Source organism: Pollachius pollachius, assembly GCF_949987615.1.
Source record: "Pollachius pollachius genome assembly, chromosome: 10".
Taxonomy (NCBI): Eukaryota; Metazoa; Chordata; class Actinopteri; order Gadiformes; family Gadidae; genus Pollachius; species Pollachius pollachius.
This window is the reverse complement of record NC_136943.1, coordinates 4,305,897-4,330,597: the sequence shown is the minus strand read 5'-3', so window position 1 is coordinate 4,330,597 and position 24,701 is coordinate 4,305,897. Positions and strand designations below refer to the sequence as shown.

Sequence of the window (24,701 nt, the reverse complement as noted above, 5' to 3'; positions counted from 1 at the left end):
TGTAGGACACACACACACACACACACACACACACACACACACACACACACACACACACACACACACACACACACACACACACACACACACGGTGATACTGTCCCCGTGTATGTGAACGTCACCATCCGCCTTCACCGCCATACATTCCTGACCCAGGCATCATCCTCATCATCATCATCGCCCCTTGTTTGGTCGTCCCGGTGACCTCCATCTCCTCGCCACACACGACGGCTGTGCGTGCGTGCGTGTTCCGCTTCACACTTTCGACCAATCAGGAGCCCCGTGGGTGCGGGACATTCTCCCGCCGGTCGATCGGTTAGTTCCATGGAAACAGGATTGAGCTGCGGTCACAGAGGTCGTAGCTGATTTGGCTGTGCGTTGGATTAAGAGCAAGACCGCAAAGGCAGCCCTCAAGGATTCCACCGCCATCATAGTTAAGGAATCAAATGACCATATATGGTGTTCACGTCGTTTTGGACAGCCTATAGGGAGTAGCGGTGTAGGTAGGGTCGTTTATCAGGGTGGTTGGCGTGGTTCAATCGGGAGGTCTGAGAGCATTGATCACACAGGATTTGTGATCAATACCACCGGGGTATACTGTATCTGCCCCTCCGTAGAGCCCTCCATGAAGCCTGTCTGTAGTGCATATTCAAAAAGGGGGCTTCCAGGGCATCTGTGTGTCTGTTTGCATGTCAGTGTGCCTGAAATGTATGATTAGGTTTATGAATGTGTACCAGTGTGTGGATGAGGTGGAATAGGGCTGAAGACCAGAACGCCATCAGATCGAGCTCATACGCTGAGAAAGGTAGTTCCCTTAGTTCGACAACATCAAATTATTATTTGTTAGAGTTGTTTTTTAGTAGGGAGTTGAGAGACAATCAAGAAAAATAAACAGTTGATTCTGGAAGTGACGTCTGATCTAACTTCCACATCTTCAAAAAGTCATAATTTGGTTGGAAATATCTTCCATAGCAACTGTCTGTTATTCACAGCAGCGATCTGCTAATCAGAAAACACAGACAGCTGACTCAACGGACAGAGCTCACGGTCCAGTGCTCTCAATGCGTGATATCTGGCAGACTGCAGTTCTCTTACCTGCCAAAGGGGTCAGTAGTGGGCCGTTTTCCGTTTTCATTGGTTCCTCTGCTGTCTGTATAGTTGAACATCATTTTCCATCATGTATAAGTTCCTTCATAACGTGACATCTGTGATTCCTCCACCCCATTGTATGTGTCTACCTGAAGAGCAGTGAGCTTGACTGTTTGTTTGGCCTTCACTGCTTGTTTATCAATGTTTAAACATGTTTATACATGTTAAACATGTAGCGGTCAAAGACCGACCTCATACGATGTCATATGAGAACCATGTGATTATGATGTTGATTGCCACAGCAGTTGAAACATTTGCTGTTTGAATGCATGCATAAACATTTGTTGATGTACTTTATGTTTATATGTGTGAGTGTGTGCCTGTGTGTGTGCGTGAGCATGTGTGTGTGCATCTGTGTGTGTGTGTGTGTCTGTGAGCAAACAAACGTGTGTGTGCCGTGCATCTGTGTTTCTGTCAAGAGTGTGTGTGTGTGTGTGTGTGTGTGTGTGTGCGTGCGTGCGTGCGTGCGTGTGTGTGCGTGTGTGTGAGCGCCCTTGTGTGCATGCATGCGTGTTTACTCATGTACGTGTGTGTAAGTGTGCATGCTTATGTAAGCATACAAGAGGGCCAACCTAACCAATAGCGGTGTTAATTGTGTCCCACTGTTTCCCTGCAACAGGACAGAGAGCTGCGACCGGAGGAGATTGAAGGTGAGCAACCCCCCGCCTCCACCCGCGGCACGCTTACAGCACACAATGCACACTCAAACACACATGGCGTACCGCTCATAGCACGCATTGACCCGGTCCTCTCCCATGCCCCCCCCCCCCCCCCCCCCGCAGAGCTGCGCGAGGCGTTCGTGGAGTTCGACCGGAACAAGAAGGGCTACATCAGCTGCGGGGACCTGGGCGAGTGCATGCGGACCATGGGCTACATGCCCACCGAGATGGAGCTCATCGAGCTCAGCCAGCAGATCTGTGAGTGTCTGGGGGTCCGTCGGGCACAGCGCCAGAACCATTCGGGAGAGCGACGGGATAAAGGGGAGAGGAATAAATTGTGGGGTGGCGTAAAAGTTTCGCGGTTTCTTTGTCAATGTCGTTTAGCTTCAGTTTAGGTCGTAGGTGACTTTCTTCAGCCGGATATAAATGTGGGCCCTGCTCTTGTCTGACCTGCAGGTGGCGGTAAAGTGGACTTTGAGGACTTTGTGGAGCTGATGGGCCCCAAGATGCTGGCAGAGACGGCCGACATGATAGGCATCAAGGAACTTCGGGATGCGTTTAAAGAGGTCAGTGGGGTTAGGGTTGTTAGGTTTAAGGTTTGGGTTGTTAGGTTTAAGGTTGGGGTGAGGGTTAGGGTTTGGGTTAAGATTAGGGTTAGGTTTAGGGTTAGGGTTGGGGTTAGGGTTAGGATTAGGGTTAGGGTTAGGGTTGGGGTTAGGATTAGGGTTAGGGTTAGGGTTGGGGTTAGGGTTTGGGTTAGGGTTAGGGTTAGGGTTAGGGTTGACGGGATTCAAAAGGAAACATCTGCAGCCATTACCAGGACATGTATACACCACATTCATAGTAAACTCCAACGTCTCCCAGTCTCGTTCGTGTTTTCCATGGTTACTGTCCTCGTTCACCCTCCTTCTCCCGGTGTCTCCCGTGCAGTTCGACACCAACGGCGACGGGCAGATCAACATCATGGAGCTCAGGGAGGCCATGAAGAAGCTGATGGGAGAGCAGCTGACCAACCGGGAGATCGACGAGATCCTCAGAGACGTTGACCTCAACGGAGACGGCCTGGTTGACTTTGAGGGTGAGAGAGGGGGAGGGTGAGGAGGAGGGGGAGGGAGAGAGAGAGAGAGAGAGAGAGCGGGGGAGGGAGAGGGAGGGAGAGAGAGATTGTGAGGAGGAGGGGGAGAGAGAGAGAGGGAGGTAGAGGGTGAGGAGGAGGGGGAGGGAGAGAGAGACACAGCGGGAGAGGGAGAGAGAGAGAGAGAGGGAGGGAGAGGGAGAGGGTGAGGAGGAGGGGGAGGGAGAGGGAGAGGGTGAGGAGGAGGAGGGGGAGAGAGAGAGGGTGAGGAGGAGGGGGAGAAAGAGAGCGGGGGAGGGAGAGGGAGGGAGAGATAAAGAGAGGGAAAGGGAGGGAGAAAGAGAGAGGAGGAGGGAGAGAGGGTGAGGGAGAAAGAGGGAGAGGGAGGGGGAGAGAGAGAGAGATTTGTTTTAGACCTTTATTTACACGAGTAAACTTGATTTATAACAACTTAATTAGATCAACATTTTAGAAAATGTGTCAAATTTATCCATTTATTTTGTAGTAATTAAATTCTATGTGAGAGAGTGTGTGTCTGGCTGTGTGTGCGTGCGCGCATGTGTGTGTGATACAGCGAGAGAGATAAAGAAATCTAGAGAGAGATAAAGAAATAATCAACGGCTGTATGTTCTGTCTGTGCCCGTCTGTTTAATCTTCGCGTGCCCATTTAGATATCGCACGTTTAAGCCCCCCGTTTGAGTGCACTCAAATCCTTCCGTCTTATCCTAACCACCCTCTCTCTTCTTTTCGCAGAATTCGTGCGAATGATGTCACGTTGACTTCAGTCCAGATGTCGGAAAGTGTGGACGACTGGAAAACTAGATGGGAGTCTATAACATAACTCCTGGAAAGTAGAAGAGATCGCACAGGATTGTAGTAGACACTCTTCTTGATGCACTAGTGAGCATTTTATAGCGCTGTTCTTTGTATAAAGTTGCACTGAAAAGTATAGCCTAGTTGCTCTGAAGATACAGCGGGCATTTTGACAGCCATGTGGTGTATGGATAACGTACAAGGGTGGTGGAGGGGATTAGGTCAAATGAGCCTTGTGAAACAGCTGTGGGACATATCAAAGCTTTATATAGACAACCACACAGTATTTATGTTTAATTTTATAAATGTATTTTTGATATATTCATGTTTGTCGATTGAGTGGAAAGCCTTGTTTATCAAATTTGATGTTTTCTTTTTTTAAATAAAACAAAATCATTAACGTAATTTTTTCCCTGGTTTTCTCGTTACGATAGGGGAAATTACTACCTATACCACGACTAGAATAAACAGTTTTATCATGTGATCAAACAGGTCAAACACATAGGTAAACTAATTTGTTTTGTATATAAAAACAATTGTTAGCAACACCTGAAGGGTGGTTATTGCCCTACTGTAATAAACCTTGCAGGGATTTTGCAGATCCAGTGCCTAATGTATTTTTCTATATATTTATATCTTTAACCTCTCTATGATAAGTAATGATTCTCCTTAATTGTATAGCTCAATATATAGCTAATTATCATAGCTAATTGTGATTTCCCATGATAACACAACAAGGCAGACACAAAGTATTTACGTCTTGACATTTTATTGAAAACTTGGCCAGGATTCTGTACAGCATAGTAGGAGTGAAATGCACTGGGCAAGTAAGTCGGGGGGCAGGGGGGAATCAGAGGGGGGTCTGGAAACTCAATTTCCCATGGTGCATCTCACCCTGACCCTGAGCCGAGAATCAAGAGTGACACAACAAGGGATGCCAGGTTCCCTCTCTCTTGCAGTAAAGGATTCAAAGGAGAGGTGCAGAGGAAGGGCGTGGCGCTGGGGGGAGAAAGAGAGGAGAGGAGCTAGAAAAGGCTAGAGGACGAGTGTCTGGTTTCCCACGGGGTCCTGTGGGTCCTGTCTCTGAGGTGTTTCTGGAGACCCGTATGGGTGTGGGTGAGAGTTCTCGCCGCCTCACCCACAGGGTCACAGGGCGGACCTTAACAAGTGTTGAGGTAAAGTCTCAGACATCTCCCCCCAGCCTTGTCCCTCTGGCTCCTCCCCTTCTCCCTGGCCTCCTTCCTGCTCCTGCGGGGGCTCTGGGGGGAGCTTACTTGCTGGACATGGTGTAGCAGCCCTGCTGGTGCCACTGCATGTCGCGGATACGCCTCACGGACTGGAACTGAGGGTGACGGGCGCCGTACTGGTTGAAGTGCCTGAACTCGCCCTTCTCCAGCAGGTACTGGCTACCACGGTATCCGGGGAACTGGTATCCCACCCAGCTGAGGAGAGACCAACACAGAACGTTTCAACATTTGCACTATTGACGTTTTTTGAATTATGTTGTTCAATGTTTGCTATGAGTTCCACTCTCTCCAACAGCACCGGTTCAGTTCCTCTGTGCTTCTGAGCCACAGCTAGGTAGACTTTGAGACGCGTCGGTACACTTACGTTCCGCAGCTGACGGTGATGCTGCCAACTCTGTCGGTGAAGCCGTAGGAGAACATGCTGGGGACATCATCGTCCATGATCTCCATCTTGCGGCCCTTGAACTCTCCGACCTCGTACAGGCAGATCTTGTGCTTCTCGGGGTCCTGGGGGGGGAGAAGGAGAGGCAAAGGGTTAAATGATGGTGTGATGGTGGCGGTGGAGTTGAAGATGTGATGGTGTTGAAGGTGGTGGTGGTGGTGATGGAGGAGCGGGGGGCGGTGGTTCCTTACCATCCTCACGGGCCTGAAGGACAGCAGGTAGTCGTTCTTCTGGCAGTTGCTCCAAGAGTCCCAACGGGGGTACTCTCCCTTCTCCAGGATGTACATCTCACCACAGAAGTTCATCTGCTCGAAACCCACGAAACTGCAGGGGCACACACCGGAGAATAGGAGGAGTTAGGATGAGCCAAACTGTGGAACACCGGCTCTTAAGACTATCCATAGTAGTCCTCGATGTTGGTGGGCCAGCCGTCGGTACTTACGGTCCGCACTCCACACGCAGGGAGCGCACGCGGTCCATGCCCATCTCGCAGACGTTCATGCACTCGTTGCTGATCTCCATCATGCGGCCCTGGAAGTTCTCCTGGTCGAACACGTACATCTGGCGGGGGGACAGGAGACCCGTGGTCGGTCAGTACACGCAAGCATTCACTGCCTCAGTTTGTCCAAATGATCCTCTGCAGCTGTGGCCCAGTTCATAGGATGGGGGGTTGAAGTGGACCACAACATGGACCACTGTTTGTGCCGTTCCTGAGCGGTACCCACCTTGTAGGACATCATTCCCATCTCGGACTTCTTGCTCTGGGCGGCCTTGCCGTCAGTCTGGGAAGCGGTCTTGGTCTTCTCGCTGGACATGATTGCTAGGGGGGAGAGGGATAGAGGACGTTACACATGGGTTCAGGTGTGTCACTCCACCACAGTGGAACTGGGTGGTTTAGATCAATTGAACCATAAGAGCTAGCCTGGAGATTCACATGGATCTAAACATCCCATGTACTTCTATCTCTGCACTCGGATTAAACAGCTGAAGCTGTATCGGAGGGTTCACCGAGGGAGGTGCACTTTACCTGTTGGTGCTACTGATGCCTCAATCAAGGAAACGTGTGTGCCACCACAGAGTCAGCCCGGCCCTTTTATACCCTGGCGACCAGAGGGGAGGGATTAGCCGGAGAGAAACAAACCTGCTGAGGTCAGAGAGCCGGGACAAAAGAAGTCCGAACATCATCAGAGAGGGACGGCCTGGGGTGGGGTGTGTCGGGGGGGGGGGTGGACCAAACTATACTGGACCCCGAGAGGTAGGACGCTCCATCACACAGCAACATGGTGGAAGAGTTTACACACTGAGTATTGGTTGTGGTGCTGGGAGCAAAAGTTACAACAAACAGTCCATCGCTTAACACACCAGAAACCCTTACTGCACCGACAGCGATATATTGTTTCTCTTTCTTCTGACAAATGTACTTAATTGAAGTCGCTTTGGATAAAAGCGTCTGTTAAATGCCCTAAATGTAAATGTTAACGTCTTCAGAAACAGTTTGCGTTTGTGTGTATGGAAAGTGTCAGTCACTCACAACATCATGGCCTCATAATATAATCATTATATGCGACAAATTTATTTATCCAAACATTTGAATCATAACCATTAGCTTATTTGATGGACTTTCTGGAGGTCAGCTCTTTAAAACATTGTATTTTGGATCCCTCTCATACTATTTGTTCTAAATGATGAACGATAAGAGAATTGTTATGGATCCTACTCATATCATGGCCACCCATTTGCCCAGTACAGATAGGCCACATTAATGACATGTATGAAAACAATGTTAACATATAGGCCTACAATGACCATAAGTCAAACGCTAATGGTCAAAAATTAACTAATGGTCAAAAATTAACACTGGACACAGAGTGTTCATTTTTGTTTTCATTTCTGCTCTTCACTTCTTCATTAGAAACATAGATTTTCCCTATGTAAACATCGCATATTGTTTAATTATTGTTTCATTAACGACACTGGTGATCATCACATGGGTGTTCAAAATATTAATGAACGGGTGTACAGGAGAAAACTCTAGACTTCTTTGAAGATGTGTTGGACCAGTGTGATTTGCTGACTTTCTTTTTTTTCTACACATTACATTCCTTTTATTTCTACACATTATTTCAAACAATTTTCCAGTTTCACTCGCCCAAAGGCTGCCTCATTTCAGTTGATCCGCACATTCCCCGCAGCTCCCCAGTCCCATTGTGAACGGACACTGCCGGCGGAATGCTGACCGGGGCTCGAACCTGCCGGCGCGCTATTGTCCCCCCTTACAACAGCATCACGCAGGCCGGCGCGCTCGGTGATGGAACCGCGCTACACAGTAGAAAATGCTGAGCTGGCCAGCGGGACGCACGGGCATCCAGCAAGCGCGCCTTTCGTGCATTTGGGACGATTGGGAGAAGCGCGCTCCAACGACCGCTTCGTGGACGCGCGTGGGCAGGCGCGCTCTTCGGCAGGCGATATAAAACTGAAGCGCCAGGTTCTCTCAAAGTTCTACGTAAAAAACAGCCGTTAGGCGCGTGCCATATCCGAGCAAGTTCAAAGAGAGCCGATCTAGGTAAGGACGCACTTGTGTTCATTCGACAAAAGCTAGGGAATGTATGTGTATGAATATATGTATTTCATATTTCAGTTTGGATTTAATCAAGTATTGATAAAGTGAGTCTATGGGCATTAAGAGTGCCCAGAGAGATTCCAAGTGTTCTTTCAACAAACTTTATTAATAGTTTTGTTGACTGGTTGGTCCATTGATCAACTTCCTATTCATCTATATTTTAAATCATCATTATTGTGGGATGCTAACTTATCCAACAAACCTATCCAAAGCCGTAGCCCATCTAGAACCTACATGGCCGAGAGACTCAATGCGTTCAGTCAGCTTGGCTCTGAGCTCTACAATCTTTCTAACGGGTGTTTGCTCCTCAGGTGTTAACATGTACAGAAATACAAGGTACCCCATGAACCAGCCCATGGTCCACTCTGGAATGGGCATGGCTCCCTTCTTCAAGGTAAGCCCCCCCCTCCTACCGAGACGACCACACTGACCACAACTCTTCACCTGATTCCTCTTGTTTCCTGTTAGTAACCAAGACAGAAATGTCCTCTCCCCTGCTCCTGGTTCTCATTGGCTCTTGTGTCTCTTGCCCACCCCCCCTCCCAGGTGACTGTGTTTGAGCAGGAGCATTTCCAGGGCAAGTGCCAGGAGTTTACCTCCGAGTGCTGCAACATCCAGGAGTGCGGTCTGGACAACATCCGTTCCATCAGGGTAGAGAGCGGAGCGTAAGTAGGGACCGGGACCACCTTTAAACCTGCTGGTCTCTGCATGCGTGTCTCACACCGTCCTAAAGCTTTCAAATGGTGACGGCGGCTGAGGTGTTCGTCTTCCTTGCGGTGGCGTCTATCCCCGAGGTCCCCGGCCTAACCTGCAGAGATCCATGAGCGTGATGTACACACTTACTGTGTGTCGTATTCGCTCATAGTACTTAGTTATGTGGCATCTTATCCTAGCTGTCTTTGTTGCATACGGGGAATGGGTTAGCGATTGTTGGTGCTTTGAACTTGGTTCTATGAACATCCTCGCTGTACCGACAAGTGATATATTTTTTCACTTTCTTATGACAAATGCACTTCTTGTAAGTTCGCTTCGGATAAAAGCGTCTGCTTAATGCCCTGAATAAATGGAATGAAACGAATGATGCCATGTTTGTAAGGAGCTCCCGCTAAAGCAGGCGAAACCACAGAAACACGCTTCTGCTCCGCGAGGCCAACTCTCTCTCTCTCTGTCTCCGCCTCTCCAGCTGGGTGGGCTTTGAGCACCACGACTTCCAGGGCCAGCAGTTCATCCTGGAGAGGGGGGAGTACCCCCACTGGGACTCCTACAGCGGCAGCCTCTCCTACCACGTGGAGCGCCTCATGTCCCTGCGCCCCATCTACTGCGCCGTGAGTGACCGCGCGACCCTAACGCTAACCCCTGGGGGACTGGGGCTTCACCTGGCTCTCAGCGGCATCGTTTGTAACGATGGATATGAACAGGAGGGGGGGGGGCGGTCATCGGAGGACAGTCACGGAGGTGTCACTCAGGGCATGGGTAGTCGACTGAACCGGTGGAGATACGTCTGCCCTCAGGTCACGTAGCATGGGTCTCCGGCACGTTCCACGCACTCGATTGAAACCGAGGGGCGACAGGGCTTTTGCTGTGGCTGCACCCCCCCGCCTTTGGAGCGAACCGCCGCCTTCAGTCAGAGACGCTCCTTCAATCAGACGCTCCTTCCGTCACCGTTTTTAAACCTAGGCTCGAAACACCTCTTCTCCCTGGCCTTTGCTCCCCTTTTGTGATGTTTAGTTTTATGTTTGCTCATGTACTGTCTATGTATGCGGTACGTGTTCTTTTATATGCCTTTTTGCACCATGTGCGGCACTTTGGCCGGTGAAAGCTGTTTTTAAATGTGCCTTACGAATAAATCGTACTTACTTCCTTACTTACCCGTGCCCTGGTGCAGCGAAGGGTCTATGGACGGCGACGAGGAGAGGTGGAGTCACGTTAATCACACGGGTCAAATAATGAGTCATGTCGAGTTGGGACACGTGCGCAGTTTATGCAGCTCAGTCTGATCCCCCTCCTCACGTTCTCGTCTCTCTCCCCCCCCACCGCAGTCCCACCAAAGCAGCCGCATGATGATCTTCGAGAAGGAGAACTTCCTGGGCCGCAGTGTGGAGATGTGTGACGACTACCCCTCTCTGCAGGCCATGGGCTGGATGAAGCCCGAGGTGGGCTCCATGCACGTGCAGTGTGGCGCGTAAGTCAGCACGGGACCTCCGTGCACCCGCACACACACCCCACACACACCACGCCACCGCCGAGGTGTTCACCCCCAGCGAGGTCATTCAATCAGGACTCACTGCAGAGTCCGATCCCACACACACCTCTGAGTCACTATTTTTTTTTGTAGTTTAGTTTACTTATCTACTTTATTTTAAGCATAATTTGTGTGACGGGAACTGGCCAATTAAGAATTTCATTGCCCGGTGCAAACTATGTTTCCATTGTGTACATGACAATAAACATCTTGTATCTTGTAGCTATAACCGATGGCGTCTCTGACGGTACCCCATCCTCCCTCCCCAGCTTCGTGTGCTACCAGTACCCCGGCTATAGGGGCCAGCAGTACATCATGGAGTGTGAGAGGCACAGCGGAGACTACCAGAACTGGAAGAACTGGGGCTCCCACTGCCAGACCCCCCAGATCCAGTCCATCAGGCGTATCCAGCACTAAGAGGAGGCCCGGCTCTGGCAGAGGCGCTGGTGAGCACCCCGACACGCGGGCGACCCCATCCGGCGGCCTGCACCCCACACCTCCTTCCTCGTTCCGCTCCTTTGCCTTCACATGAACCCTTACATCCTTCACATCACTTCCTGACTACTAATCTTCAATCCCCCCCCCCCCCCTAAAAGCAGCCCAGCAGAGCCGCCACAGCTACCCCCTCCCCAGGGAATGGAACCCGCCACCTCCGACGCAACATCTGATCCGGAAGTAAAACGAGAGACAATAATCGCACAGTTTGAAGCACAGAGACGCACACACACACACACACACACACAAAACCTCACTCCCTCAAACAAACAAACACGCACACACTGAGACGCACTGAAGACCCCTTCCTGTTAGCACGGTGGTCTTATCTTTAGGTTGCTGCTGATGCACACAGGGACAATCCCCGCACACCACCGCACGCTCAACACACCTGCGCTGACGCACACCTGCGCTGCGCTCCTGAGCCCAGAGCCCTGCTGGGCCCGGCCCCCCTTGTGGGGGAGGGTGGGGAGAGAACCACACCCCCTCTCTGAAGAGAGCTGGAAGCCAAGCAGGGAGGTGGGGGGGGGGGAGCAGAGGGTGGCTCCAGAGTCAAACTGCTAGGTCTGAAGGTTGGTTTCCCAGGGTGCACCTGGGTGTCTTCAGAGCGGCTGGACTGGGAGGCTGCTGTGCAGTGCAGCTCGGATGTGTTCTGCTGTTGTGTGGTGTCAAGGTCCTTCCTCATGGTCTATGATCAATAAAATTGGGTTCACATCGAGCTTGTGTATTCATTCATGTTCTCCATGCCAGTAATGGTGCAAAGTACTAGTAGAGATTACTCAATACTTTTCAAACACTTTGTACAATATGGGAAGAAATAAATACAGGTAAATGACAGCGGATAAGTCCTGTTTCATCTTTTTTTTATTTTGGTGTGGTGGGTGTACAAAATAGTGTGATCCCTGATCCCCCCAGAATGTGCTGAGGTACTGAAGGATCTAAACAAAATGAACAACGGGGTCACTTGAAGTGATCTAAAGTTTGGTCTGTATGACACTATGGGTTAAACACAATTCAACTTGGTCACATTAATAACCTACCACAAATTAGCACAAACGATAAAATCAACTTAAAAGTCATTAAAGAAAGGTAGCAATAAAACATTTGAATGAACAATTACACTAAAGCTGCAGTTTTCATTTTTAAAGTTAAGTGCTTTGGGAGTCCTGCAGAAACGGCTTTTAAAGACTAATTAACGTATATTCTCAACAATACTTTTTACATCACAGCAATAACATTTAGAACGGAAAAAACAGCGATGTCAATCTAGTTAGATTGCAGATTTCCCACTTTGCTGGGAGATCTTTTCTTCACAACCAGTAGCCGCAGTTTGAGGTTTACTTGTCTTTGGCTGTTTGTCTGGAGGTACAGATAGATGGGGACAGGGAAGAAGGATAGGTTCAGCAACAAGCAGTTCCGTTATGTTTACACTGGGGCTGCAAGAAAAATGGACAGTTCTCTACAAAAGTTCCCAAGGCACAAACAGATCAATGAGCTTGGTTTGACAGGAAAAACTAAATTATTTAGTTCATATAATGTGTAGCAGAAAAGAAAAAAGCTAAAGGTTTTAGCCACCAAATGTTTGGTATCAAATTAAATGTAACCATGTGATCACACTGATGACTGGGCTGAACTTACCTATATGGCAGCGGACAGGACGACAGGCCCTGGGACTGACTGCAGGCCATCTCTCCTCCCACCACATCAACGTCATCTTCCTCTTCCTCCCTCAGCTCAGGCTTTAACATCCGGGCCAGGCTGAACGCAGGGGGGGGCCTGGGGCTGCAACCACCACTGACATCCACATCCACCTCTTCATCATCCTCCTCCTCCTCCTCCTCCTCCCAACTTCCCGTGGATCCCAGGTTGACCCCTGAACCCCGGCGCGAAGGTGCCGATCCGGTGAAACACTTCCTTCGACATCGACCTCTTCGACGTCGACCTCCTCCTCGACGCCCACCTCCTCCTCGACGCTCACCTCCTCCTCAACGTCGACCTCTTCGACGTCCACCTCCTCCTCCTCCTCCTCCCAACTTCCCGTGGATCCCAGGTTGACCCCTGAACCCCGGCGCGAAGGTGCCGATCCGGTGAAACACTTCCTCCGACGTTGACCTCTTCGACGTCGACCTCCTCCTCGACGCCCGCCTCCTCCTCGACGCCCACCTCCTCCTCGACGCTCACCTCCTCCTCAACGTCGACCTCTTCGACGTCCACCTCCTCGTCTTCGTCCATCAGCGCCGCCCCGCTCCTCGTCTCCTGGCCCGCCTCCGAGGTTTTGAAAGGGGCGACGGCCGCCGCCTGCTGCTGTCCCATCCCTGCTTCTGCCTCCACTTCCAAAACGTCTACTTCTACCTCGGAGGTAGGCTCTGGCGAGAGGTCACCATGGTTTCCGTGGCCTTGTAGCGAATCCACAGTGACCACATCGATGACATCATCTGTGTCCACCGTTACCCTCCCTTCCTCTTCGTCAGACCCAAAGGGAAGGTGTCCTGAGTTGGGTGTGCCTAGTTCTGGGGTGACGGGTCCCTCCTGGTCCAGACAAACCCTCTTTGCCCCGATGACCTGCCCCTGGGGCTCTAGGTGCCTTTTTCTCCCCCGCCGTTGCAGTGGCGGTGATTGTACTTCTGGAAGCGTCCCTTTTGGGTCTTCACGTTGACCCTTGATCCTTGGCTTTTGCCTTCCATCTCCGCCAAAGCTCTGCGTAGCCTGGGTGTGATTTGTTGTTGTAATGGCAAATAGGGCGTGGCTCCCGGTGGGACGAGCCTCTTTCTCTTTTCGACGGGGCTTAGTGCTCGTGAACAGGCCGACTGGAGCCGCCGGTGGCCCTGAATGTGCTCGCTGGATAGAAGCCATCGTCTGCTGGATGCAGAACAGATCCACAGACAGACGGAGGCAAAGTCAGACTGTCAACATCAACACAATGTCGTTTACACAATGTAACAGACAGCCTGCATCTTTAGTAGCCGAGTGTGAACAGAGAGCACTCACCGTGTCGTGCTGCTCTTTGATCCTGCTCCTGATAGGGTAGGAGATCAGCGGTCTGGGAGACGGAGGAACCGACGGAGGAAGCGACGGAGTGGGGGTCAGAGGTGTGTTCGGCAGAGGGGTCTTCTAGGAAGCAGATTTTTTATGGGATTAATGGAAAAAAGAAAAATTGTGATCCTAACTTTCAGCTGTCTGATAATAACATACAATGTCAAAAGATGATACATTTTTATAAAAAGATATATAAATATATATGCTGTGCATATTTATCAGTCCCTCCAGAAAAATTCGGCGTTTTTTTGTGATTGTTGCGGCCAAAAATCCTTGATTATGCGGCACGTTTTCTTAAAAAAATGCGATGAAATATGCGAGAAATATATGAGCCCTTCCTGCCGCAGCGGTTGTCCCGGCAACGCTTCTTGCACGCCACCAGCTGGTCCACGCTGCTGACCTGCCACGCCTCGCTCTGGCCCCGCCTCCTCCATCGCGGCCGGCACAACGCCCGGCCCACGGCCCCTCCCCCCCGGCCCGTCCTGGAGGCGAGCGCCCGCCACGCCCTCCTCTGGCCGATCCCCGGGGGGGGCCGCCGCCGCCTTCCCTCTGGGCGGCCCCTCGCCGCCCTTCTGGCTCTGGGTGTCCTCGCCCTCTGCGCCGCCCGACAGGCCCCTCCTTCTCCTCGGCCCCCGCCCCTGTGGCCCCTCCCCCCGGCCCGGGTTCAGGAAGTGGTTGACAAAGGCGGGGATGTTGCCCTCGAAGCGCCGCAGCTCCTCCCCCTCTCCCGGCCCCGCCCACGGGCCCCCCCGGAGCTCGGCGCCCTGGGGGGGCGGAGCTAGGGTCGGGGGGAGGCCGAAGATGGGGGCGTGGCCGGCGACGGAGACAGCGGGGGGCGGGGCTCCAGGGTGCGTGAGGAGGGGGGGAGGGAGAAAGGGAGGGAGGGAGGGGGGGTCAGCCCCCTCCCCGTGCCCACACGCCTCCCCCCACAGGGAGGGGGCGGGGCCCTGGGTCACCCCCCTCCCCCGGTCTGGGCGTGGTGGCGGCGGGAGGTCCGGCTGCACCGCGGCGTCCCTAAGCTCCGCCCCTCCCGCCTTCACCTCCACCAGTACATCTCCCCACAGTACAGAAGGGCCCCCAGCTGCAGCAGGCCGCCGGCCCCCAGCAGGTGGGCCCTGCCCGAGGGGGGGCGGGCGGGGCCGTCAGGGCGGCCGCCAGCACGGGGCTGAGTGCCGCCACGACACAGCAGGTATGATTCGTTACTAGTTTGTACCAGTTTGTAATTAACTCTGAAATACAGTGATGTTTATACATGTAAGCAGGGTGCGATTTGCCGCTGGGGATGGTGGGGATTATCCCCCCCTCTGGTTTACACGTCCTACCCTCTGCTGAATTATTTTTATCCTCGGTGGGGATAAAAATTATCCCCCCCACCCAAAGTATTTTCACCATTAAATCGTAATAATTAACAACCAAAATACACAGGGTCCGTCTTCATTTTGAAACATTTTAAAATGTTTCTCAAAATTATCCCCCCCTCTGGTTTTTTCACAAATCGCACCCTGCATGTAAGTAGTGATGGTGAAGTTTCAAAGGTCACCGTCGATGTTACGGTTCTAATTGATTGACTTTCGAGCGGCCGCGAGCTTTGCACGAGCTAGCAAACAATTCACATTAACCGATGGTATCGCACAGTATGGCCTCACACACAATCACACACACACACACTACAGTAAGTGTCAATGTTTGAGTGCAACTCGGCGCCCTTTCAAAAACCTGTGGTGATATCTGTAGTTCCACATGTTGCCAGAAGGTGTCGGTAGCGGTCCTACTAATGAGTGATTACTGTTAATACAGGGTAGATTTAGTACCGAGTTCATATAGTGAAGTCGCATGTAAGATGCTCCGTCTTTATACTAAATGACAAGTGCTAAACAAAGATTCTTTATTGAAATGAAGAACAAAACATGGTACCAGGAGTAAAAGACGTGAAGTGAGTGAGTTTCGGTTCTGGAAAAGCGGACAGTCGCCTACAAATTCGACGATGGAGAACTTGATGAGACCTCCCGGACACCTAAAGCTAACGGGAAACGTCGACAGTAATTGGCGCACATTTCAGCAACAGATTCGGCTCTACATCGAGGCAGTGGGGCTGGACAACAAACCGGACGCAAGAAAGGTAGCGTTATTACTCACTATAGCTGGGCCACAAGCCATTGAAGTATACAACACCTTCGTATATGAGGATGGGGAAGACCAATCCAAGTTTAATACTGTGCTAGCCAAGTTCGAAGCGTATTGTTCACCAAAAAAAAACGAGACGTATGAGAGATACGTATTCCGTTCAAGGCTGCAGCAGCCAGGGGAGAGTGTTGACGGCTTCGTCACAGACTTGAAGATAAAAGCACAATCATGCAATTTTGGAACCCTCAAAGATTCGATGATAAAGGACCAGATCGTATTCGGAATTGATGACAAGAAGGTTAGGGAAAGACTGATGAGGGAGACTGAACTAAAGCTAGATGGAGCGGTGAAAATAGCCCAGGCTAGCGAGCTAAGCAAAAAGCATGTGCGAACGTTCAGTGAAGCAGCGACTAGCAATGCTAACCTGCGAGAGATGGCAGATGTTGGCGCCATTTCTAAGCACCACAATGCACGTCGAGGACATTCCAGTGGACAGTAATAATAATCAATAATCAATAATCACTTTGCCAAACAGTGTTTTTCGAAACGAAAAGAGAAACAGAGAGGAAGATCGGTGAATGTCGTGGAAGATCCGGAATTAGGTGAGACATTCTTTATTTCCACTGTGAACTGTGAAGATGAACCAAAAGCACAGATAAACGCTGTTAAATCAGACAAATGGATAGCACCACTGCAAATTAATGGGACTGTAGTTACAATGAAGCTAGATACTGGTGCAAAAGCAAACTTGATCAGCATGTCAGATGTGAACCAATGAGAGCAAAACCAAAAATACAGAAGAAAACACTCGCACTAAAAGACTACAATGGACAGAGCATTGAGTGTTTAGGCACATGCAAGCTGGAAGTCACAGTCAAGGATAAAGTGCATCACCTGCTCTTCTCAGTTGTTCCTGAAGGACTTGATTCACTGCTAGGGGACAAAGCCTGTGAAAGCTTGGAGCTAGTGAAAAGAGTGTACCGGATCAACACCAGCAGGACTGACTCACCTGACTCTGCTGACACGATCGTGCAGAACTTCTCCGACGTCTTCAGAGGTTTTGGTATGCTGCCATTTACATACAAAATTCAACTGAAAGACAACGCACAGCCAGTTGTTCATGCCGCAAGAAGAGTTCCACTGGCACTCAGAGACAGCTTGAAGAAAGAGCTGGAGCGGATGACGGCGCTTGGAGTGATAAAAAAGATTGAAGAACCAACGGAGTGGGTTAATTCCATGGTCTGCGTAAAGAAAAAGAATGGAGAGCTTAGGATATGCATGGATCCAAAAGACCTAAATGAAAATATCAAGCGTGAACACTACCAAATACCCAAGCGAGAGGAGATCACCAGCGAGATGGCAGGCGCCAGGTACTTCTCAAAAATGGATGCATCACAAGGTTTTTGGCAATTGAGGCTGGATGAGAGCAGTACCAAGATGTGTACGTTCAATACACCCTTTGGACGATACTGTTTCCAGAGGCTCCCCTTTGGAATTATATCCGCCTCTGAAATCTTTCATAGGGCAATGGAGCACATCATCAAAGGCCTGGATGGAGTAAGAGCCTATGTAGATGACATAATTATATGGGGGTCCACAATCCAGCAGCACAATCAGAGACTGACCAGTGTTCTAGAGCGAATACAAGATAATGGATTAAAGCTCAACAAAAACAAATGCCAGTTTGCTGCTCAAGAGATCGTGTTCCTCGGAGACAAGCTCTCAGCTCAGGGAATACAGGCAGATGAAGAAAAGATCAACGCCATAATGAACATGCCAAAGCCCACAGACAAACCAGGTGTCCTACGCATCATGGGAATGGTAAACTTCATCGGGAAATTCATACCCAATCTCTCAGCGAAAACAACTCACCTGCGTGAGCTCCTCCACAAAGAAAACAACTTCAACTGGACAGCCAACCATGAGCGCGAGTGGCTAAAGCTCAAAGATGCACTCACTGCCACACCTGTGCTGACATTCTTCGACCCAACCCAAAGAATCAAGGTGCCGACAGATGCTTCGAAAGATGGAATCGGTGCGGTACTACTACAAGCCGAAGGTGAGCACTGGAAACCTGTAGCATATGCATCTAGGTCAATGACAGAGACTGAGTGCAGATATGCACAAATTGAAAAAGAATGTCTCGGATTAGTGTTTGGCCTTGAAAAGTTTCACAGCTACATATACGGCCTACCCACCTTCACAGTTGAGACTGACCATCGTCCACTCGTTGCAATAATGAAAAAGAACCTGAATGAAATGTCACCACGGATACAGCGCATGATGATGAAGATGCAGAGGTATGACATTGAACTCATCTACACACCAGGCAAGCACCTCATTCTCGCCAATGCATTGTCAAGAGCTCCTATCAAGGGTTGTGCGAGCACGACTGAAGAGGATGTCCAGGTGCACGTCAACACGGTGTCCGCAGCGCTTCCTGTGTCCGACGCCAAGACCCGGCAGATCATCGACGAGACGGTGAAAGATCCAGAGCTACAGCGCGTCATGGAGAACATCCGGGATGGATGGGCTGCAGGATCCTGTCCACAGTTCTTCCACGTCAGAGGTGAGCTGAGTGTAGTCAATGGACTGTTGTTAAAACAAAACAGAATAGTCATTCCACGCACACTTAGAAAAGAGCTACTGCAGAGAATTCATGAAGGACACTTAGGTGTCGAAAAATGTAAAAGAAGGGCAAGAGACACAGTATACTGGCCAGGACTTAACAAAGACATTAACAACATGACAGGCAAATGCGAGACATGCCTGAAATACAGAAACAAACAAACAAAAGAGCCAATGACGGTAACTGATGTGACAACAACACCTTGGCACAAAGTAGGAATGGACTTGTTCCACCTGAAAGGAAAGGATTACTTGGTAGTAATTGACTATTTCTCAAATTACCCTGAGATGGCATTACTCTCAAGCACAACATCCAACTGTGTCATTACACATGCCAAGTCCATCTTCGCCAGACATGGCATTCCGCATACAGTAATGAGTGACAATGGACCATGCTTCAGTAGCAAGGAGTGGCAAGACTTCGCAAAAGTCTATGATTTCAAGCATGTCACATCTAGCCCACTGTATGCACAGTCTAATGGCAAAGCAGAGAAAGGCGTTCACATCCTGAAGCAGCTGTTGAAAAAGGCTGCAGACAGTGCTTCCGATCCTTACCTGGCTCTACTGAGCTACAGAGCATCACCTCTGGAATGCGGACTGTCACCTGCTGAGCTGCTGATGAATAGAAAGCTTCGAACAACACTTCCAACCTCTGCAAAGCAAAAGAAACGCCCAAAGCTGGAACAAAAGCTGAAACATCAGAAAATGAAACAAAAGAATTTCTATGACAGAACAACAAAGCCGCTTCCACCACTGTCCAGGGACGACGCAGTCAGGATTGAAAGTCCTGAAGGATGGACGACGAAAGCTACTGTTCTTCAAGAGGTCGCTCCACAGTCCTACACTGTGAAAACACCAGAAGGACAGATCATCAGGCGAAACCGGCGCAGTCTCCTGAAAACACCAGCAACACCAGAGACTGTTCCAGACCAAGAGCTCAGTCAAACCCAAGCTGAGTCCGAGTCAATCTCCACACATAATGCACACTGCAACACAGACACAGACACTGATAATCTAACTAATACTTCTCTTCCAGGTGAAATGCTGATAAGAAGATCCGCTAGATATATCAAGAAACCTGAGAGACTTGACCTGTAAAAAAAAAAAAAAGGAAATGAGTTAATGTGTTATGTGTTATGGCATTAATGTTTGAGTTTAGTTACAGTAATTAATTAGCCATTGTGTTTTTTCTTACATAACTAAATACCAAGAATGAGTTATGATGTTTGTTGTTACTACCTATAATGAGAAAAGAAGTCCATGCAGTTTAATGGAAAAGTTGTCTAAAGTAATTACTGACACTTGTGATGCGTTTAGTTTTTCATGCTTCAGAGAAAGGGGGATGTGGTGATATCTGTAGTTCCACATGTTGCCAGAAGGTGTCGGTAGCGGTCCTACTAATGAGGGATTACTGTTAATACAGGGCAGATTTAGTACCGAGTTCATATAGTGAAGTCGCATGTAAAATGCTCCGTCTTTATAATAAATGACAAGTGCTAAACAAAGATTCTTTATTGAAATGAAGAACAAAACATGGTACCAGGAGTAAAAGACGTGAATCCTCGGTGGGGATAAAAATTATCCCCCCCACCCAAAGTATTTTCACCATTACATCGTAATAATTAACAACCAAAATACACAGGGTCCGTCTTCATTTTGAAACATTTTAAAATGTTTCTCAAAATTATCCCCCCCTCTGGTTTTTTCACAAATCGCACCCTGCATGTAAGTAGTGATGGTGAAGTTTCAAAGGTCACCGTCGATGTTACGGTTCTAATTGATTGACTTTCGAGCGGCCGCGAGCTTTGCACGAGCTAGCAAACAATTCACATTAACCGATGGTATCGCACAGTATGGCCTCACACACAATCACACACACACACACACTACAGTAAGTGTCAATGTTTGAGTGCAACTCGGCGCCCTTTCAAAAACCTAGGCGCTTGTTTTGAGCGCAAAATTCCACGCAGGTAGGACTGACACTCACCGTTTGCTCACACTTTTTCACAACTTCTGTGCAATGCTTTTCTTTCCCAGCACAACCAACAGCTTTCAGCTTTAAAGTTTGCACCTTTAATATCGAAAGCTAACTGGTTATGGCCCTTTGTTTATAACTCTCATGTAACGTATCTCAGTGAAACCTCGTGTTGCTGTGATGAGGTCGTCCTCTGGGTCCTCGTGTTCCCGCCCGGGCAGTAAGGCGCTGCGCCACTAGGCGGTGCTGTTTCTCCTCAGAGACCTGCTCTGAGGAACCGCTATGCTGCTGACGCTCAGCACATTGTGGCTACGCCTGCTTCAAATATCTTCAAAATAACACGTTAAGGTATTCGTTATTAACCTACGGATAGTACAGTTATCAATGTTCGCTACTGTCGCGTTCTTTAGAAAAGGTCCTCGAATCAGAATCACTTTTAACTCACTTTATTTGGTAAAGTTTCGGTATGGTAACTATGAAGCAAAAGGAGGGGAATTGTATATACATGCATGGAGAGACGCTAAGCTGGTCATCCGTTGTGATGAGCTACCATAAGGTTTCTGCCAGCCCGCCCCCCACGCCAGCCGGAGCATACGGAGTAGGCATGGCCTATATCAGGGGTTTTCAAAGTATGAGAGAGTGAGCCCCCCCTCAGAGAACTAATTTTCCCCCCAAATTTTTTTTCTAAATCCCTGTGTTTTGAAAGATCTTTTAATTATTTTACACATTTTAAACATCTCTGATGATATTTGAGACATTTTAAAGATATTTTTGAAACATTCTAATCAAGGGCGTAGGAACCGGGGGGGACGGAGGGGACGTGTCCCCTCCAATATCAGAGACAGGCGCATTTGTCCAACCTAAAAATTATACCGGTTTCCGATATGTGTCAGGTTTCCGATATGTGTCCCCCCCAATGTTAAACTCATTCCTACGCCCCTGATTCTAATCATCTTTGTGCGTTTTTAAACACATTTCTTAACACATTTTAACATCTTTATCTAAGAATTTTTTTGCTTAACGTTTTTTAAATACATTTGAACAGCTTAATCTGTAAACTGCCAGTTTAGCCTCCTTTTTAGCTCACCTCTCCTTTAGTGCTCGCCATTTTGTTCTGGTGTTCGAATTCTCAGTGGTAAATTTCATTCACTATATAGTGGACTTAAAATACCCCAAATTTGAGTGAACATACGATGTTCCCTACATGTTACTCCCGTATACCACAATGCAATGTGGTCGTGTTTTTCCGGAGGAGAAGAAGAAGCTGAATAACCGGGAAAACGTATACATTTAATGATGGAGTCTCCGGCTTTCGTTTAGAAATGTCAACAATTTATTTGGGATTTAACATAGAAAATGTTGCATTCAAAATTAATTTAAAAAAAACTTGATCAAGGAAATGTTACACTCAACATCAATACAACCTCCAGTTTTCCTCGTGAGTGCCCGGTTTGTTGGGGCATCTGTCTGCGTCACACAAATACCCGGCGCATTCACTGACGCAAATTACGTTACGAAATGTTCAGCGTAGTGTCCGAATTCTCGTTTGTTCGCTCCCTATATAGTGCACTATATCATAATCACTATATAGGGAATAGTGAGTGAGTGAATAGGGAACGATTTCGAACACAGCTTTTGACTTTGGGTCTTCGCGTTTTTTTTCTCTCTGGGGGGAACTCTGGGGGGCGCGCCTCACAGTTTTAAAACCACTGGCCTATATCACATGGTACATGCTGATTGGCTATGATTTTGAGAGCCCGCTTCCGGCTTCCTCATATGTGTGATGATGCTGCCATATTGTGGCTATGTGCAGTTATTACAGCTTATATGTTTGGTCCTGCTCCCCTTGTGGCTATGTGCAGTTATTGCATCTTATGTGCTTATTTGCGTCACACTAGATACGATTTGTAGACTTTATTGAAACTTTACAGTCTTGCACAACTTGAATGGTTCAATAAGTGATCAATAAATAATGCATTGTTTAATATACTCTGAAAAAAAAGCCAATACGTTTTAGGAATTGTTTGAATCGAACTCAATTATTGAATAGAATTAATGGGAATAATCGACTAAATATAACAACATTGTAAATATATTGTTACCCCACCAGAAGTAGCTATGGGCTCCACACATTTGTAAACATAATCTAATAGGCGTTGATTTCCAGTCCCTGTCGTGTTGACACATTCCAGTCCTGTCAACGACTTCTGAGGAGACCCTGGTTCTTACGTCCACAGAGGAACACGTCAAACCAGGTCCAGTGGTTCTACTCAGAGACAGTCCTTTGGGTCTCGTACTCAACCGCGAGTTCCGTTAACCGTGTGTCCTTCCAGGGGGTGGTCCCCCGGCACGGGGGGGCGCGGGCTGTAGGGTTCAGCCGGGACCACGGGGACCTGATGGGCGTCCCGGCGGGGCCACCTCTGGTCGAACTTGACGAAGAAGTGCGGGTCGGTGAAGGGGCCTCCGTAGATGATGGTCTGCAGCAGGTAGATGAGGACCACCACCAGGATGCTGATGATGACGAAGGGGATGAAGGGCCGGAGCTGATGCAGGACCACCGCTAACCCGTAGGCCAGGCCGCTCTGCTTCCCCGTGTGAGTGGTCCTGCGGATGGAGGCCAGGGAACCCTTGTGGGAGCCATCCTGGTCATCCTGCTCCACGCTGAGAAGGTCCATCATGGAGAGGAAGAGGTGGAACGTTTCCTACAGTTCCTTGTTTGTTCCAAGTCCCAAGCAGTCCTCAAAGTCGGCCTCAAGGAGAGAACGCACGACCGTCCGCGCTACGGTCTTCTGAGTCAAACACGAGGAACATGTTGGGATGCCAAGCACACACACAGACCCCCGCTCACGACACGGTGTGGCTCGAACAGCCCCCCATACCGCAGCTGGGTCGAGTCAAGACGGCGGGGCCAATCCCTTGCCGATGCGGTGTAATCCCTTTAGTCTCGAGTCCTTCCCGGCAGTTATTCACACTTGTCATGTGTCCCGGAGTCTTTCAAGAAAGAGTCGACAGCCCTTAGTGAGGGGAGAGACGTGGAGCCCTAAATAGATCTGAGACTGAGAGGTGGGAGTGGACCGGCTCATGTTGGAGAGGAGGGTGGCGCATGGGCACTGGCTGGCCCAAATACTACAGGTTGTATTTATATACTGCATAAGGTGGGCGCTTTTATACAAAGTGTAATACTCTGTTTCTTAACACAGGTAAGCCTGTGTTGTGTCATGTATTCTTACAAGTTGTAAACTACAGTCAGATTTGATCACAGTGGCTTCAAAACAACATCCTTCCAGAACATGCTTAGAATGACTGGTCAAACCTCGTGCCATCTAGTTTCCCATCTTGTTACATGAGAACCCTTCATAAGACATTCAGGCTCCACCTGCTGTGGACTTCTTTATTAAGTGATTGGTTACAGCAGTTTTGGATATCAGACTTCCATCCGTGAAAAGTACTACCCTGGTAAAGTCAGGGTTGTTTTTTTTAAATCCTTCCCTCTATTAACTTGGACTATAATTGAACATGATTTATATAGGACATGGGCGTGACGACATTTCTGGAGGACATGTTACCACGGAGTCCTGTGTATACAAGACATACCCAGAAAAGCCACTTAATACTCGACTAAATGCCTCCGAAGGCCTTGTGAGCCAGCAGCTGCACCGAGGTGTTAAGTCGTGTGTGGACATCAGCGATCGGTCACACAGCTCTACCGGGGTGAGTCAGGATAACGTTCACACGGATCACCAGTTACGAAACACGCTGCTCCCTCAAGCATGTAACGCTGACATTCGCGCATGACGACGACATGACTGGCGGTGACGGGAAAAGGCTGAAAAACTCCCACTCCGGTCACCGGTTTCTGAGCGTGACTCTGGGTTGGGTTCAACAATTCAGACTCTTGTCACGACCACCCGTAGCGCGGCAGGGTTAGAATAACCAGCTATATTTAGGCAGATGTGGGGTTTAGCGGCCAAGAAGCATTAAATAAAATAAAGGCATTAGTAGTTTTGTATTACAAAGAGCTAATAGGACACAATGAAGTGAATGTCTACCGGAAGGTGTTTCAGTTTCGCCGTTTATCCGGAGGAGACGCGTGTCAGCCTTCCCACCTGGTCAGAGCCTAGCCTGCTCTGTGGATGAGGAATGGTTTAGACGGCTAGAGTTTAAGGTTATTGCTTAGAACCATACTGCCTTCAGTC

General features: G+C 49.1%; 3 protein-coding genes across 3 annotated transcripts in view; 2 read left to right on the top strand and 1 right to left on the bottom strand.

Moving 5' to 3' along the window:
• cabp2b (calcium binding protein 2b) overlaps positions 1 to 3,662 on the top strand; it is a gene marked incomplete at both ends in the record, with an annotated part of 4,468 nt that extends 806 nt beyond the window's left edge. The window contains 5 exons of the mRNA XM_079744613.1: positions 1,769 to 1,799; positions 1,932 to 2,066; positions 2,265 to 2,374; positions 2,739 to 2,886; positions 3,637 to 3,662. Coding sequence (XP_079600739.1) covers positions 1,769 to 1,799; positions 1,932 to 2,066; positions 2,265 to 2,374; positions 2,739 to 2,886; positions 3,637 to 3,662 — 450 coding nt within the window. The remainder of the gene's footprint in view (positions 1 to 1,768; positions 1,800 to 1,931; positions 2,067 to 2,264; positions 2,375 to 2,738; positions 2,887 to 3,636) is intronic.
• A 1,304-nt stretch (positions 3,663 to 4,966) lies between these two features.
• On the bottom strand, positions 4,967 to 6,200 carry crybb1l1 (crystallin, beta B1, like 1; the record flags this gene model as incomplete). Its single annotated transcript, XM_079744614.1, has 5 exons — positions 4,967 to 5,138; positions 5,308 to 5,450; positions 5,577 to 5,709; positions 5,828 to 5,946; positions 6,111 to 6,200. 5 exons carry the CDS (start codon positions 6,198 to 6,200, stop codon positions 4,967 to 4,969), a joined length of 657 nt encoding a protein of 218 aa, XP_079600740.1.
• A 2,124-nt stretch (positions 6,201 to 8,324) lies between these two features.
• LOC307081975 (beta-crystallin A1-like) lies at positions 8,325 to 10,664 on the top strand (the record flags this gene model as incomplete). Its single annotated transcript, XM_079745364.1, has 5 exons — positions 8,325 to 8,399; positions 8,552 to 8,670; positions 9,189 to 9,330; positions 10,045 to 10,187; positions 10,517 to 10,664. 5 exons carry the CDS (start codon positions 8,325 to 8,327, stop codon positions 10,662 to 10,664), a joined length of 627 nt encoding a protein of 208 aa, XP_079601490.1.
• Positions 10,665 to 24,701: the final 14,037 nt, after the last annotated feature.